The 16,516-nt window shown below is 42.6% G+C and overlaps 1 protein-coding gene across 6 annotated transcripts in view; it reads left to right on the top strand.

Moving 5' to 3' along the window:
* IKZF2 (IKAROS family zinc finger 2) overlaps positions 1 to 16,516 on the top strand; it is a 119,155-nt gene that overhangs the window by 60,751 nt on the left and 41,888 nt on the right. For 3 of the 6 annotated variants that reach the window (XM_051786784.1, XM_051786786.1, XM_051786785.1), the window contains exons 4-5: positions 1,217 to 1,483; positions 11,293 to 11,460. In XM_051786784.1, the coding sequence (XP_051642744.1) occupies positions 1,217 to 1,483; positions 11,293 to 11,460 (435 nt within the window). The remainder of the gene's footprint in view (positions 1 to 1,216; positions 1,484 to 11,292; positions 11,461 to 16,516) is intronic. The other 3 variants (XM_051786787.1, XM_051786788.1, XM_051786789.1) reach the window with 2 other exon arrangements.

The following is a 16,516-nucleotide window of genomic DNA, read 5'->3' on the forward strand; positions in this document are numbered from 1 at the left end:
TGGACAAGAACCCCCTGACAGCTGCTCTGGAGCACACCTGGACAGGGTTTAGAGACACCAGCCAGGCCCAGGGCACTCATTTGTGCTCCAGGTCCACTGCTGTCACTGGCACTCGTGCTAATGGCCTTAGTACAGAGGTCAAAGACTGCTTAGATATGAAGGCTGAATCACCTCCTTGTTAAACCCCTCAGCAGGATCAAGGCTTAGGGAAGCAAACACGTGGGCTTGCCTTCTGGCTGACACTGTGGATGGAGGCTGTGACTCTGAGATGGACCTTTTGGCAGGTTCGACCAACCGTTGAGGCATCAAAATGGGGGTGTCTGGTGATTAAAACACCCCTGCACTGACACCCCTCTGTGAAAAAGCCTGGTATGTTCATTTCCTTTAAAGACTTGCTGATCCCACAAGCTCTTGGTGGTTAGAGGAGGTTTATCCTGTCACCTGAGGATCACAGAAATCAGCAGCGAGCCCGTCAATCTTACCAGGCAGATGTGAAAGATCTTCAGCTGCACACATTTCACTTGCAAATGTAAATAATCCAGCAGTGTAGGTCTCGCTGCAGCCCTGTTTGCCTTGGCAGTGTCCCATTGACGTGAATCAGAAGGTGGGAGCAAAAAGCAGTGGAGGCTCATCCAGAGCCTGGTCTCCCCTCCGTCAGGGAACCTGTCCATGCAGGCAGGGTGATTTGGAGATTACTGGCACAACCCACAGGCCTGACTTTGCTGGGTCCCTGCATTTTGAACAATCCTGCCTTGTTTCCTCACGTTGTGCCTTTGGGAACCTGCCTCTTGGGGCACTGGGCAGGAGTGACCTGGAGGGAGCAGCTGTGGCTATGTCCTTTGCTCCTGTGGCTTCTCTTCCTTGAGAGGAAGGGAACTCCTGTGTTTCAAGCTGAGAAGCAGGAGGTCAGTTCTTAAGCCTGCTACATCTCTGCAACTTCTGGTAGGTCTCTGGATCACGCCATGCCTGAGTTTCTAAGCTGTAAAATAGGGATAGAAATGAGGAATTTTTTTAACAAAAATAAGGGCTTGAATAGATAAACAGCTGTAACTTGTGATGCTGTCACCACCACAAGGCTCTCATGTCGGTTTGAGCTTCAAGGCTTTCATTTAATACTGATAACAGTAAAAAAGTTTGGTATGATATTAGTGATTGGAAACTTAGAAAGTGTTTTTAATTTTAACATGTTTTTAATTTATTTTTTTTTTAATTTCAGCAAATTCAGTAAAGCTAGAAATGCAAAGTGATGACGAATATGACAGGAAGCCCCTGAGTCACGAAGATGAGATCAGAGCTCACGATGAAGGAAGCAGCCTGGAAGAGCCCTTCATCGACAATAACGAGATGGTGGATAACAGAAAGATCCAGGAGCTCTCAAGCGAGGGAGGAATCCGGCTTCCCAATGGTAAACTGAAATGTGACGTCTGTGGCATGGTTTGCATTGGGCCCAATGTGCTAATGGTACATAAAAGGAGCCACACTGGTAAGCAGCTGAAAGAAAACCTGATGACTGCCTGTGGCGTCTGATGTTGATGTTACCTGACAACTCTTCTTCTTCCCTTTTCATTCTTGGGGTTCCAGGAGGCTGGGGGGTGGGAAATGGGCTTCATTGGTTTTGTTCTCTTCCTGCTCCCCAAATTCTGGTGATGTTCTGTTTCTGGCAAGCATGGTGCTTCCTTGACTTTGATTTCCAGCCTTTTGTTCTTAAAAGCAGCACTGAAGTCTGGAAATTGCTTTTCTTATCGTTCTTGACTGGGGGCAAGATGGTGAGAGTCGTTCTGTGGCATAGAAGGGGTGTGTATGTGTGCATGTGTGTGTGCATGTGCAAGACTTTTGAGCCTTTAAGGTGAGTCTTAGATGGCCTTCCCTTGGAGGTGCTCACGGGTGGGCAAGGCCAACAGCTTCCTGGGGATCTCCCACCTCCTTTGCAAGTGGCTGGGCCTGGGATTAGCAAAGCCCATGGGGGGCACTCATTACTCACCTGTCCTGTTGCCAGGGTGGACTTGCTGCTCATTGTGTGACAGCTCCATCAGGGAAACCTCACCTGAACCCCTCCAGGGCTCTCCCACACCAGCCAGATACCATTCTGGGGGCAGCTTTCAACAGTTGCTCTCTCCCAGCATTTGTATTTTTATTACCATTAATATTACTACTGTTTGGAGACCAAAACAGCTGACCAGGCTTGGGGGTATGAGTTCAAGAGGTGGATGGAACCTTTGCAATGTGCTGATTGAGTGGTCTTTATGGCTTGAAAGATGAAGCCTTGAGCTTCAGGGAATTTTTGGGAGTTATGGCTAATATGATAAAATGGGATGCCCGAGAGGCTGGTAGTCTCTCCCCTCTGCTGAGGAGTGACCTCAGGTGGGAATGACAGTCACCTCCAACAGAAGTACAGGTGGTGCCAGAAGACAATGCTCTCTGATAGTGCCTTGGATTCAAAAAAGCACTTAAGCTTGTGCTTAACTTTTATGAGATTTAAGCACATGTAAGTCACCTGAACTGCTTCAATATAAGCTTAACTTAAGATACACACTTAAATCTTATTAAGTTTAAGCACAGGTTTTTGTGGTGGAGCCTCAGTGGGTGTTTGTTCTTCATATTCTTTGGACAAACTGAAAGATGCTTTGCTTTTTATCTTTGTCTACTATTATTTAATGGGGTCAGAGACTCACACTGACTGAGACATCTGCAGAGATATAAAAAGTGGGGGGTTTAGGTAGAGAAAGGAAAGACTTTGAGTAATTCCTTTGTAAACCTGGTAGATTGCAGTCAAGGCTGCTCTTGATGTGCAAGAAATCAATAGAATTTCTTTACAGAGAATTAATAAATATATATTATGCAGTTAATGCCCTGTATATAAGTTGTATTGATAATAGCTTAACATAAGTGTATAATGCAAAGCATGGCAATATCATTTATGATGCAGTCCTGATTTTAGACAGGAGTCACGAGGGGGGAAAAGCATTAGCCAGAGAACCAAAACCTTGACTAACAATTTGACATGCTATTGCTAGGAAATGGAAAGGGAAACAAGAATGTAACAGGCTGAGTCCCCAGCTTTCAAACTCCCAAAAGGTTTTCGTTGGCGCTTGCACATATCGGAGCGTATGTATTGTAGGTGCATCAGAGTCCACGTTATTTGAACTGCAGCAGCTAAACTAGCCCTGCCAAATTTAGATTTAGGTACCTAATTAAATGGTCTGCATTTTTTGAAATACTGAATAGCTAGTGACAAGCTGCCCTTTTCATGGTAAAGAAGACATGTAAATTCCAAGTGAATGGAACAAAATCTCATCTGCGTGAGGGCGAGGCGGCCGTATGGGGGTGCACGGGCAGGAATTGCATAACTGGTAGCTTTTTCCTTGGGGCTACTGCTGGTTCCTTATAGAGCTCTGCCTCTTTTCCCATCAGAATGGGATGTACTGTTCTATACAGATGATTTCAAGCATATAGGAATGGCATTTCTTTTAATGTGCAGCTCAGTGCTCTGCTCTCAGTAAACCAGTTGGCAAATTTTGCAGGGGATTTTTTTTCCCCTCCACTTTGTTTGTTTTTTAATGCGTACTGCTGCTTCACTGTCCACAACAGAGGGGGAAGTTTTCTTGGATTTCCACATCCTTGATTTTAAGGAGTATTTTTAACACACTGGTATATATCTTTTAAAGTGCAGTATTTTAAAATATATTGCCACTTCCTCGGCAGCTGGGCTGGCCCTGGCTCTGGAATGAGCCCTGACCTGTGGGAAGGCTGGTTTTGCAGCCCAAGGGAGAACGGTGGAGGGAAGGGAGGTTGTCCCCAGTGAGTGGAAACGGATGACATTCTTCATCAGCTAATGCAACTGGCATGTGCATCCTTGCCTCTCAAAGCCAAGTTAAGTATGTTTTGGGAGCCGAGTCCTGCCTTACTCTCCTCTTTATTTGCACACAATCAAAGCATGGTCTGGCCAGTTGTTTGCATTGGCAAAAACTGAAGTCCTTTTCCCTTCCCCGAAAACCTGTCAGCATTCTATGTAAATCACCCAAAATCCTGTGGTCCATAGCGGAGGCTGTAATTTGTGTGTGTGCTGGGACGAGTGTGGCTTTCCTTGCACCAGGGATCCAGGCTTGGCAAGAAGCTGTGCCATATGGCTCTGGCTGCACTGTGCACATAAAGGGACACACTTTCCTCTAGCCAATGCTCATCTGTTCTTGAAGAGCAGTTGTCTTCCCTGCCACATTATGGTAGTTCAGTCAAACAGACATAGGGGTGGGGAAAATAATCTGTGCCGTGGATGAGACCAGAGTAGAAGAGCTCAGTGTCCCATCTCTGATCGTCATGTGCTGTTGCCCCTTCCTGTGATGTAGACCCAGCTGGGAATTTCCCATTTATCCTGCCTCGTGCACATGGTGCAAGCGATGCTCCGGTGCACGGCACTTCTGTCATGAAGCCCATGGCACTGCTCATCTGCTTCTGCCAAACACAACATTTCTCTGAAAAACTGATAAGAGAGGTGAAGAGTTTTTATTATCTTCATGGGCATCAGGAGAACACCTCTCTGTTTATTTGTCATTACTGACAGACAATAAATAAAATGCTCAGTGTGGGAATTAAGCATTATGCACTCCCTGTGTTAGTGAGCAGGGTAACCCCCTGCCTCATGTACCATGTCCTTGTATCAGACAAATAGCACGTGTCAGGTTTGGTTTATTTTCCTCCTTTCCCATGCTATGTTCTTTTGGTCCAAATTTCATATTCCACAGCACATTCCCCAAGTTGCAGCATCTTTAGCAGAGTTTTATGTTACAGGAGGTGGCTGGTCACATAATGTTGCCACTGGATACTCCAAGGGTTTTTGCTTAGGGATGTAGATGGAAAGGCAGAAGAAGATAAGGTCAATAATCCTAATTTTCTGAGGTAACAAAAAGGAATTTTAGTGATTTCTCACATTTTTATGCTGTCTGCTAGTGGGCCAGAATTGGAATTTCCTTGCTCCTCATTTTTGGTAAAGTAGAAACCATTTGCTGGTTACAGCTATGCTGCTGCCTCTGTGATCTGCAAGGTCCACACAGTGTTCTCCCCTGCACTGTGAATTTTGATCTTTCTTTATACTTCTTTTTCTCCACTGTAGTATTCAGTCCTTTATCTAATCCACTGCTGGATTTTGAAATACTTTTTATTTTTAAGGCAGGGCTGGGATCACAGAATCACAGTAAGGTTTGGGTTGGAAGGACATTAAGCTCATCTCGTTCCAACCCCCTGCCATGGGCAGGGACACCTTCCGCTAGACCAGGTTACTCCAAGCCCCATCCAACCTGGCCTTGAACATTTCCAGGGATGAGACATAGACAACTTCTCATCCTCATTGTTTTAAAAACACGCAGAAGTGAAACATTTCCTCTGTGTGGACGCAGTGGGTAAGCGGCAGAGTAAAGCTGGGTCCCTGGATACCTGGCACAGCCCAGAGCCAGCAGGGACGTCAACCTTGCCCCACCCTCACCTTGGGCTGCTGGTAGGTTGTTTTTAGGCTTTTTTGGGGGGTGCTAGCTGCAGGAGGGTCTGAAATCTTTGCTTGGACTCAACATGCACTTTTAGTGCCTAAGTCAGCTAAATGAGTTACATTATGTGCCCATGAGGGAAATCTTCAAGTTCTGTCGTAGTGTCCGCAGTGTTATAACTGAACATATGCAACCCTGGAAGTCTGAATGCAATTTGTTTTTTCATGCAGAGTTCAAGTTTGTGGGACCCAATTAATAAATGAGGAAAAACCCAGCTGTGTTGTTCCGTAGTACAGACTTGTATGCCTAAAGCAGCTAACCAGGAACAAATTTAAACAAATGGCCATATTAACACATTGCAGTGAACTCCATTGGTCTGCCTCTCTTATTTTGTTCACAGAAAGGTTATATTTGGTTTAATTTCTAATTTGTCACCTCGTGCAGGCTTCCTGTCTGTAGCTATGTGAATCGATTTGGCACTGAATCAAAAATCGTAGGGCTAAATTTCTGAAAGTCATATTTTCTGCTTAGGTTTTGAAATCTAACCTTTTGAAAAGCCTCATTTTCTACTTAAGCATAAGGAAGGGGAGCCGAGATTTTTGAAATCACTCTCTGCAGAAGACCCTCTTTGCTTGCAGTACTCAGTAACTAAACTCTTCTGATATTTTTACCAGTTCACTTAAAAGATTTTTCTGCTGTAAGAATGTGGTCATAAATTTGCACAGAGGACACTTGGAAATCACCCAGGATTTCCCAGGAATTTTTCATGAGAGATTTTGTCACTACTTTTTTATAATAAATTGCCCTATCTGGCAACAGGTTTTTCCCAACAAAAAAACCCTACTAAAATCACTGATTTAAAGTGATGTGCAGCCTGTTAAGTGAATCAGGTAGAGCAGTGAGTGGTCCCTGGAATAACAAATACAGGACAGGAATGGAGCAAAGTCTGCTGCTCTGTGTCTCACTTGGGTAAAGGCAGGTTGGAACTCGCTGCTGTCAGTGTGTTGGGAGCACAGCTGATATTTCATTTGTGCTCCTGGGACAGAGCAGAATCAGAGCAGTTGCAGCACCTGATGGATCAGGAGAAATGTTTCGTTTTAACTGAAATATTAACAAAAAGCATGCTACAGAAAGGTGAAAATCAATATTATTAGTAAGAGCAAATGCTTTCTGATGGCAGCACAGGCACTGTAATTTTACATTAAGAGACTGGAAAGAGAAAATCCTGCTTGAGAAGTACCTAAGCTACACTTTGCATATCAAAAGTATGTGCCGCACAAAAAAGACTGAGATCTCAGATATACATTTAGCCAGGACAGATACTGAAGTCCCACTGGACCTGGTTTTTATGTAGGACTGCTGCTTTAGGAATAACTAGGCCTTGATGATAGTGAGAACTAGTGCAGTAATTCGTGAGTCTCTCCGTTTAATTTCAAAGGGACAAAAGTTACCAGTCAAGGGTTATGAAAATCTAAGTCTCCTTGGTTGCCAGGTCTATGGGCTCTGTGTCCTCAGTCAAATTTCTGTTTTGATACAGAAAACATTGCTGCTTTGCACCGAAAATATCAGTGTTTTGCACTGGTCTGAGATTCGAAGAAGGGTAACTCATACCGAAACTTCTGCGCAGCACTTCCGCGCCGAGGCGGGAAAGGAGTTATTGTGCAGGGAAGCTTCCAATTAAGCAGAAAAAGGAGTTGGTTTGCTTTTTGAAATAACATTTGACATATGTGAAATCAATTAGTAGGAATTTAACAGTTCATTTGCCTGGTTTCAGGTCTTATCAGTCTCGTAGCTTGTGCTGTGGAGTCTCCCACCAGATGCCATATATTTAAGATACTATGAAAGGCCCACGTCTTGCTTGCCCTGACTTCATGGGTCCAATTCACCTTTCATCTCACAATTTGTTTACACAACAGCAAGTTAACCTATGTACTTTAGATACTGGTGTAGCTCAAGAGTAGTAATATTTCATTAATATTATTCATTATTATTTTTCCTAGAGGAGACAATGAACTGTGAGGTTTCAGGAATGTTTTACTTAATTTAGAAGTAAATATTTGAAATCACAGCTTTTAATTAATATTTTGTTTAACTGTAAAATTATAAAACCCCATGGATGTATTTATTTATTAATGTAAATATTCCCTGGCACAAACTCCTCTTGCAAAGCCTTTAGGAAAGGTAATACTTGGCAGCTCTGGTTTACCTTGCCTAGCCCATTCCTGAAGTAACTTTAGATAATTAAATTCCCTGTGTTGGAGAGCAAGGCTTTTAAGGCATTCCTGGTTTTGTCCGGCTTTAGATTCTAAATCTGCAGTTGAAAAGAAACATCTTTTTTGTTTGGTTAACTGTTCCTCCCCCTCTCGCCACCCTGAAAGTCTTTTTTCCTGCCCCCCTCTCTCTTTTTTTCTTTTTTTTTTTTTTTTAATCACTAAGGTTGGAGGCTTTTCTGCCCTGGTTTAGCTCAGTAATAGAGAAATGTTTAATACTTAAAGTAGGCTAAAAATATTTTGCAGTTATGTTGCACTCACATCGTTTCTAGTGCTGCAAAGCAAAAAACTCGCTTAGTCACCTTTCAGTGGAGTTCTTATTTTAATAAATCCGTGTAAGTACATAGAGTCAAGCAGTAAATACATAGCTATAAATGGTGGGAAATGCACTGTGCTTATAGTCGTCCTTACCCTCTTGTAGTCGTGTGTGCCACCTTTAATAGGTCTATATTTTCTAGTATGTCCCTGCTACCATCACCCTCAAAGACAGAAAAGCATTTTAAAAGCGGTCGGGGACTGTCACGTAGAGAAAAAATGTGCTTAGAGACTTTTTGTGAGTGGATGTTTAATTTGAAGTATGACTGATTTTTAGCTTATAAAACTCTTTAGTTTTCACAGAAGAGTAAGGGAGGTGAGTAAGGACATCAGGGTTGTTATTTTGTAACTAGGAAGTAATAATACTGAAGAACAGCTTACAAAGTTACCAGGAAAAGGCAGCAGGAGAAATAATTGGAAGGCAGTCTTCTCAAGGCACTGAAGTGATAAAGAAGGCTTGTTTGTTAGTGTCTGGAGTGGGCATCAGACAGCACAGTTCTTGGAAAACCAACAAAATCTTCTTGCTATTCAGTCTTTGCTTCTCTTTGTGCACTCTTCTATTGGATAATGGCCTCTCAGATTAGCTGTGCTAAATGTAAAAGCTGCTAATCAATAGCACGAAGGTGTGACCAAAATTGCATCCCACAAGCCTACAGCTTAAACAAGGAGCTGGAATCGAATGATTGGACAAAAGTGTAACAAACAGATCAAAGCAGCTATTTACCCGGAATGAAGCCAGTAGGAAAAATGAATTCATGCTGGCTTTAAATAGATACAAAGGTTATTTAAGGTAAAATGTGCTGTTGGAGTCTCTTGTGAGAGAGGAGCAGACTATGGGTGATTTTGTGGTGAGTGTTTTCATGTCATCTTGGCCACTGAACTGTGTTGCAGTGACTATTGAATTCCAGACCGAAGGCTTTCAGCATCTCTTGAGCAGCCAGTTTATTGAGGAGTAATACGCGCTCATATGGGGCCTCCAAAATGTCAGAGAGAAGTGGGTGATGTAGCGGGTAAAACACAGTAACTGCATAGTTTTACATACAGCAGGAGTAAAAGACTTCAGACTTGATAAGAAACGTGCTACCTTCTTTCATGTTGTCATCCTGAAACTAAAGCTATCATTCCAGAATACTCAGAAACGTGTCAAAGGAAAGGGCTTTGCCTATTTTCTCAGACAGCGAAAGCAAAACAGAAAAGAAGAAAAAACCCATGTATTTTTCTACTGCAGTCTCTTTACATATCTCTGTTATGGACATTCTGAAGTGATATAAAAGAAGATAATGGCTAATCAGATCCTTTAAGTATAGTGTGGGAGTTTGAAAGGGAAACCACAAACTCTTTATCAATTCTAATGAGTTTGTGTTCAGTGTATTGGAAGAGGAGCTTTATACCGTGATTTTTTTTTATCATTACTCTGTAATGTTCTTGATGAGATTGTAGGAACCTTGGTATCTTCTTGAGTGCTTCTTCAGTAGTCTCAGATATGATTTCCAGCTCCCACATGTGAAGTCAAGTTGCAGAGGTATGGCACATATGTGTCACACCTACCTTCTGCTGCCCACTTGGCAGTGATTTAAACCACTGAGGCAAGAATTGCTTGTGGACATCTGTAAAAGCACTTTTCCTTCCTCTCTTTCCATTTGAATCTCCAGACATATTTTGGACTTCACATTAGACACAAGAACTGCTTTGATAAAAGCATTTTGTCCAGCAAGGGAGTAATCATTTTAAAGCAATAGAGAAAGGCTTTGAAGAGATGTGAAAGATCACAGAATGTGTTTGTTTTTCACAAGATCTGTGCTTCAGGCCATTGAATTCAACCTCAGAAGTCCCACCAGGATTCGACCAAGGCTCTGTAATAGGTGATGCACTGAAAAAGTGGACAAGGTTACTTACATCTGAAATCTGATGTTCAAGACCTTGTTGAAATGGGACCCTGCTTGGTGTAAACATGCTTTAAATGGAAGAGAATAGATTTAAATTAGATATGAGGAAACAATCCTTCCCTGTGATGGTGGTGAGCCCCTGGCACAGGTTGCTCAGAGAAGCTACAGCTGCCCCATCCCTGGAAGTGTCCCAGACCAGCTTGGATGGGGCTCAGAGCAACCTGGTCTAGAGGAAGGTGTTCCTGCCCATGGCAGGGGGTTGGAACGAGATGATCTTTGAGGTCTTTTCCAACCCAAACCATTCAGTGATTCTGTGTTCTAAAGCCCAGCTGCAGTAAAGCACTTGGGCAAGTGGCAGCACAAGTATATGCTTGTATTCAATTGATTTACTCAACAGGACATAAACAGATGATTAGAGCTGCCCAAGAATGCTGGAACAGTCTGAGTGTCCTCAACAAATGTTGACATACCCTACGGTATGTACGATTTTAATAATATTTCACAAAACCTGTGTGAGTTTGTCAGGGGTTTTCCTCTAAAAAATAATTACCAAAAAAAAAAAAAAGTGGTTTTTGTCTGCCCAATCCTCACTGTCTAGAGCAAACATGAAGATTTAACATAAAAATAAGCTTTGGATGTGTGTGTGTGCGCATGTGTAAACACATGGGGTGAAGGGAGAGGGCAAGGTCTAGAGTTTCTGTTATTTTTTCATCAACTGAGTCTTTTTAATTTGTTTTATGTAGAGTGCAAACTTGCTTGTTTCACAGTTTAATGGTGAAAGATTTTTCTCGATGTTTGCTTCTGCCCAAAGCTTGAGGGCCTGATCCTCACTTGTATCGATTCCCTTCGTGCCACTCTAGCAGTGCAAAACAGCCTTTAGAAAGGACTTTCAATTAAAGTTTAATGCAAGCAAGAGCTTTGTTTTGAAACAAAGACCTTAACACCTTCGCTAAGGTCCAATTGTTATGATCAGTTCCAAATACTCATATGGATTGGACCTATACTGAAAATAAGTGCAAACCCATAGAGATAAATACTACAAAATCTCAATTACGGATCTAAATTTTCAGCAGAGCTCATCTTTTGTAAAGGATAGAACCTCTGAGGTGAGGAACTTTCAAGAAAATCAGCCTGCACTGATCACCTCAAGTAAAGATCTTCAAATCCCTATTGGAGGTTTTGCCCATTGTGCAAAAGAAATGGCCTCTGACTGTAGCAAGTGCCGTGTGATGGTGGCAGTGGGGACTGTACCCATGTAAGAAGGCACTACTACAAAGAGCAGGATAATGGCCTCTGTGCATCCTCTGATGTGTCTTGACAGCTCTCTCCCTTCCCCTTCCCTTCCAGGTGAACGCCCCTTCCACTGTAACCAATGTGGAGCTTCTTTTACCCAGAAGGGGAACCTGCTGAGGCACATCAAGTTGCACTCTGGGGAGAAACCGTTCAAATGTCCCTTCTGCAGCTACGCCTGCCGGCGGAGGGACGCCCTCACAGGACACCTCAGGACGCACTCTGGTGAGCCCACCTTGGCTTCTCTTCCCAATTCTTCCTTCCTTTGTCACTACCGTCCCAGTGAAGCAGGTAGTGAAAATAACCGTGTGTTCCTGGTGGCTCTGGGTCTGTACCATCCTCCTCAGATAGTGCAGCTCTCCACTTTGGGAAAGCCTTGATGTGAATCAGAAAAGTTGTGGTTCAGCCACACCTCTCCTTTTGTGTAACTGAGCTCCTCTGCTGATGCTATCACATTTCCCTCTGAATGTCTCCTTGGGTGTATCCAGGCTCCGCTGGCAGATTGTTTTGACCCTCTAGGCCCCAAAGTGGCTGTGAAATTCCAAGGATCAGAAAGGATAACTGTGGGCTGTTGGAAGCCTGCTTTGCAGTTCATACCCATTTCTTCATCTAATAAATGCCATATGCTGGTGGAGGTCAAACTTGTTCATCTTTCAAAAATGTCTGAACTGCATTTTTGACTCAGTTACTTCTTGCTGTAGAGTCCAAATTCGTGGCAGCCGCAGCAGCCACCCTAGAGCAGAAGGTGGTCGAGAGAGATTCCATTTCTCTTGCCTCGTTCGGTGATAGTATCTTGTCTCTATCAAGTCTACTTGATACAGTTGCTTGATATGTTGCAGAGAAATATGCACCACATAACTGCACTCTGGTAGTCACGTTGGAGCTCCCGTGATCAGGATCAGATGTGGTTTTAGTCCCTGTGCACCAAGGGGCTGCAGTCTGCCCACTTACTCATCTGTGTAGGACTCCTGAGTAAAATCTTAACTTGCCGCGCTTTTTATCTCCTAGAATGTTCAACTCGTGTGTTCAGGCCATTTATAAGGGGCTGTGTTTTTCATTGTTGAATGAGCAGAGATAATTGAACTGGTTACAAGTGGCAGCATTACAGATGAACTTCTTTGAGTTGTTAGCAAACGTGTGACTGCTGAAACAGTGGCTGAAGTGTAGCTGCAGGAAGAAATCCTGCATGAGCTTCCTGACTCTTCCTGTGTATTTCTCCTGCAGGGTCAACCTCACTTCATTAGAAGTTTCTGTTTTATGAGCATTAAGTTGGACTTAGGATACAGAGTTGCCTTGGCATTTCCAAGAATAGGAAAGGATAAGCTAGTAAACTTCTCCAGGTAAACTGGGGAGTATGCAGGAGGCTGTATTGGTGGAAAGTGCTTACAGGAAGCATGAGCATCCAAGGGAGTGCAGGTGTGGGAGAGAATTGCTTCAGTTGTCAGCTGAGAGGATTTGATCTGGAAGTCAGAAGGGAAAATGTCTGTGGAAGTGTGAGGTGCAATTTTCACACATCTGACCATAATTGTAGTTTCAACTTGAAATTTAATAAAAACCAAAGCACGATAAAAACGTTCACAATGAAAATTAAAATGGAGTTGTGACAAGAAGTATCCCACATTACAAAAAGCAAACATTGCAGTTGAAGATTTTTTTCATCGTATGAATATGGGTTTTGTTACCTAGATAGTGCCACTAATAGACATTGTTCTTCCTGTATGAAAAGCACATGGCTGATGGCTCTACTTTTTTGCGTGAGGATGAAATGTAGAGGTGTGGGATTTTCCGAAGGCACCTAAGCTGCTTAGCACATGAGTTCCGCTGGAGCTCCTTCCCTAAGTGACTTAGCTCGCTGACTTAGCTGTGTTCAGCACTGCTCAGTTTGTGATTTTATGCTTTGTTTTCCGTGGAGAAAGTGTCACCCCCTAAGCACTTAGCTACAGCAGCTTTCAGCAGAAGGCCAGCCGGAACAGACAAGTGTTCCCAAAATACTCTCCAAGAGCAGGGCTCACAGATGAAGAGTTAAAACTTGGATTATTACCCTAAAACCTAAATTCTACATGAAAGTGAAATGCCACTCTGGATGTGAGCATGGTGCCTTTCTGTCCCTGCCATGTAGACAAGCTGAGTTGGCTTATGCACACCTGTGTGAGCCTGGATCATGGAAAAGATGGGTAGGTGTTCCCTAGAGACTTAAAACAGTTTCGTATCAGTATACTATAAGAGCACTCTCTGCTTTAATAAAGCACACATCGAGGTCTGTAAGTAGGCCTGGAAGGTACAGCAGATCTAGTAGCTGCATCCAAGGTCTTTTCCAACCCAAATAATTCTATGATTCTGTCAATGTTTACATCTTCTGCTACTTCTGATCAGAAAAGGAGATATTAGATAAAGTATAGAATGAAGAGGTTAAAAACTGTTTTAAAATATAAGACTTCAATCAGATCTCATTCCTAATGTCTAAATTGAGGTGTCTGAATATATTTTTATATTTGTAAGAGGAGAACTGATCCTCAGCTGATATAGGCTGGAATTATATCCCCCAAGCAGGAAAGTACTTCTGTTTTGCACCAGTTGAGAATCTGGCACGTATCATCATAAATGCAAGACCAATTGCTTTTTTGTTATGTTGTACGTATGTCCTTTTCCTCTTTAAATAGGAGAGTGCTCTTAATAAAAAAAAAATAAAACAACTCCCTGAAAAACCAAACAAAAACCTCACCAAAGCAAAACTCTTTTCTCCTTCCCAAGAAGGTCTTAAACTACTGTGGAAGGCAAATTGTGCAAGAAAGGAACTGAAGAATTTTGTTAGATCCTCTTTTTTTCTCTCAGCTAGTTTGATTTGTGGATTTTAGAACATTTTGTGTCACCACTTAAGTCAGTGGCACCCTCTCACTACTGCCAGTGTAGTCAGTTTTTCCTCTTCTTAATGCAGAGTTTTCATATAGTACAACAGGAAAGGTGAAAAAATAAGGAAATGTAATTGCAAACAGAAATTAGCAGAAGCATCTCTGAGATATCTCAAATAGCTGATACTACCCATTAGCTTTAAAAAAAAAGATAGCTTTTTTTGTTGTTGCTTTGGGTGAATGTTTTGTTCATGCTTTTTAATATTAATTCCTATTTATTTGAAAATGTTTCTAAGCATCACAATCTATATTTTGCCTCCCCTTCTCGTGCAGAATAATATCTTACTGAGTAAGTGTTCCCAGGACGAGTGGTTAACAAAATATTGCTCTGCATCTGTAATGCTGCTGCTGTTTAACCCTAAATAATTAAGGACTTATCTTGCAGTGATTTACTCCTGCAATTATTTACCTTTTACAGACATATGGAGTTCTGATGAACTTTGTGTCTGTATTTTCCTCCCACATGCAGCTGCTTTGATTTCAGGAGTATAATGATGCCTTCAGGACATAGTAGGATAATGCCTGGGGAGAGATTCATGCACAGAATTACACTAAGAGTGAGCATGAACCTCAAGGTACTTACAGGACTTTCAGATGTTGTTTTCAGAATTAACTCCATAGTTCCACAACACAGATAACAGAGGAGAGGTGCCTGAGAGAGCTTCCAGGACAGGAATGTAAGGACAGGCTGTGGAGAGCTGGGGCAGAAGTTGGTAGTCCCCTCCCACAGGATGCACTGGAAAATCCAGCAGGGATTGGCTTCACCTTGCCTGGCTTTTGCTGTTTTTAAAGAGGAAAACATCCAGGCAAATCCAATGTGCTGGTGGCAGTCACAGAGTACCTGCTGTCTCACCCTGAGATGTGCCTGTCTTCTCCATCCTCGCTGGAATTACACAAGACAAAGGCAGATACAAACTAGATGAGACAAATTCCGCTGTAGGCAATTAATGAGCATACCTCAGAAGTTTTAAGGGAGACAGTTGATCTGACAGGTCAATCTGATGGTTAAAGCACCCACATAGACCTCCATACTTTGAGAGATATGAACTCCAGCCTGATGCTGTTTTACCCCCAAAAGCCAGGCATCCTCAAATGGGCACATAAAATTAGCAGTGAGGTTTTGACATGGATTTCTCTTGTGTCTAAAGCAAAGCCAAGTCAGCTCTCCCCCCATAATGCTGTTGTAAACATGAACAAGGCTTTGACAGTACTTGAAAAAGTCAAGGCTGCAGTAATGAGCAATCTGGAAGAGTGCAGAGCAAATATGAGTGCAGTAGTTTTCAGAGCAGGGCTTGGGCAGTAAGTGGTAAATGAAGGATGGGGTCACTTGGTAAGGGGAAAAAACCTCCACAGAATAGGTTTTGATTAAGCAAGAACTATCCATCCATTACACTAAGCAAGGATGGTCCTGTGGGCAAATCGTTTTGTCATTAAAAGACTGTCTTGTCATGTGTACACACAAAATGGCCACATGAACCTTAAATCTGGAATTTCCTGGTTTTCCTTTATGACCTTGGTAGCTTCAGTCATGTTTCATTACTGTGGGAGTATGTAAGTGTTATTCATATATAAAAGCAGTTTTACTGTTTATTTCTTTCTAAAAAAATGGGTAGCCAGATCATTATTTTTTCCTGTCACAGAAGCTTTTCCTCACAATACATTTTAAAATTTGCTTTCAAGCTGCTTCTTTCCTGCCTAGAAAATGCTTTTTTCTACCCCCTTTTTTCCCTCCCCCCTTCATCCTGCATTGCTGCTGCACAGTTGTTTGCTACTGCCCAGTTCTTCAACAGCACTGAGCTGTGGTACCACTTTATTGGCAAAAGAAAAGCAGAAAGCATTTGTTTTGAAAAGAAAAGCTCAGTCAAAAACTCCCAAAAGCACAATCTTAGCAAACTATGTACAGCGTGCAAGATAAAAGGAATGTCTAGTTAGGAAGGAGAATGCCCTGTTCATGGAAACTCTTTCCATGTTTCTTGATTTGCAAGTCCATCTTTCTTATCTCTTCTTGTCCATAAGGACTTTCCTCCCAGCCCTTCCTGGGTGGCAATGAGCCATTCGAGGTGTCCCACACACCTGCAGTTGTATGGCAGAACAGGAGAGTGGTATCTGTGTGTGCAGATGTTCTCAGAGCTAGAAGGAACCTGTTTCCTAACCCTGATGACATACCTGCCTCAATACATGTTTGGGAGAGTCATCCCACCTGTGAGTGGCTCAGCCTGGCCGAAAAATTGGATGAACAAGTGTCAGAATACACAATGCTGTGTGTGAATTCCTGGCTGTAAAAAACCAGTGAGAGTTACTGAAACAGTGGCAAGGATGGTTATTAAGAATAATGAAGAGTCAATGTTTTAAACTGCTTTTTTTTTTTTATC

The sequence above is a fragment of the Manacus candei genome, unplaced genomic scaffold, assembly GCF_025592945.1.
Source record: "Manacus candei isolate 608988 ecotype Guabito, Panama unplaced genomic scaffold, ASM2559294v1 h1tg000023l, whole genome shotgun sequence".
NCBI lineage: Eukaryota > Metazoa > Chordata > Aves > Passeriformes > Pipridae > Manacus > Manacus candei.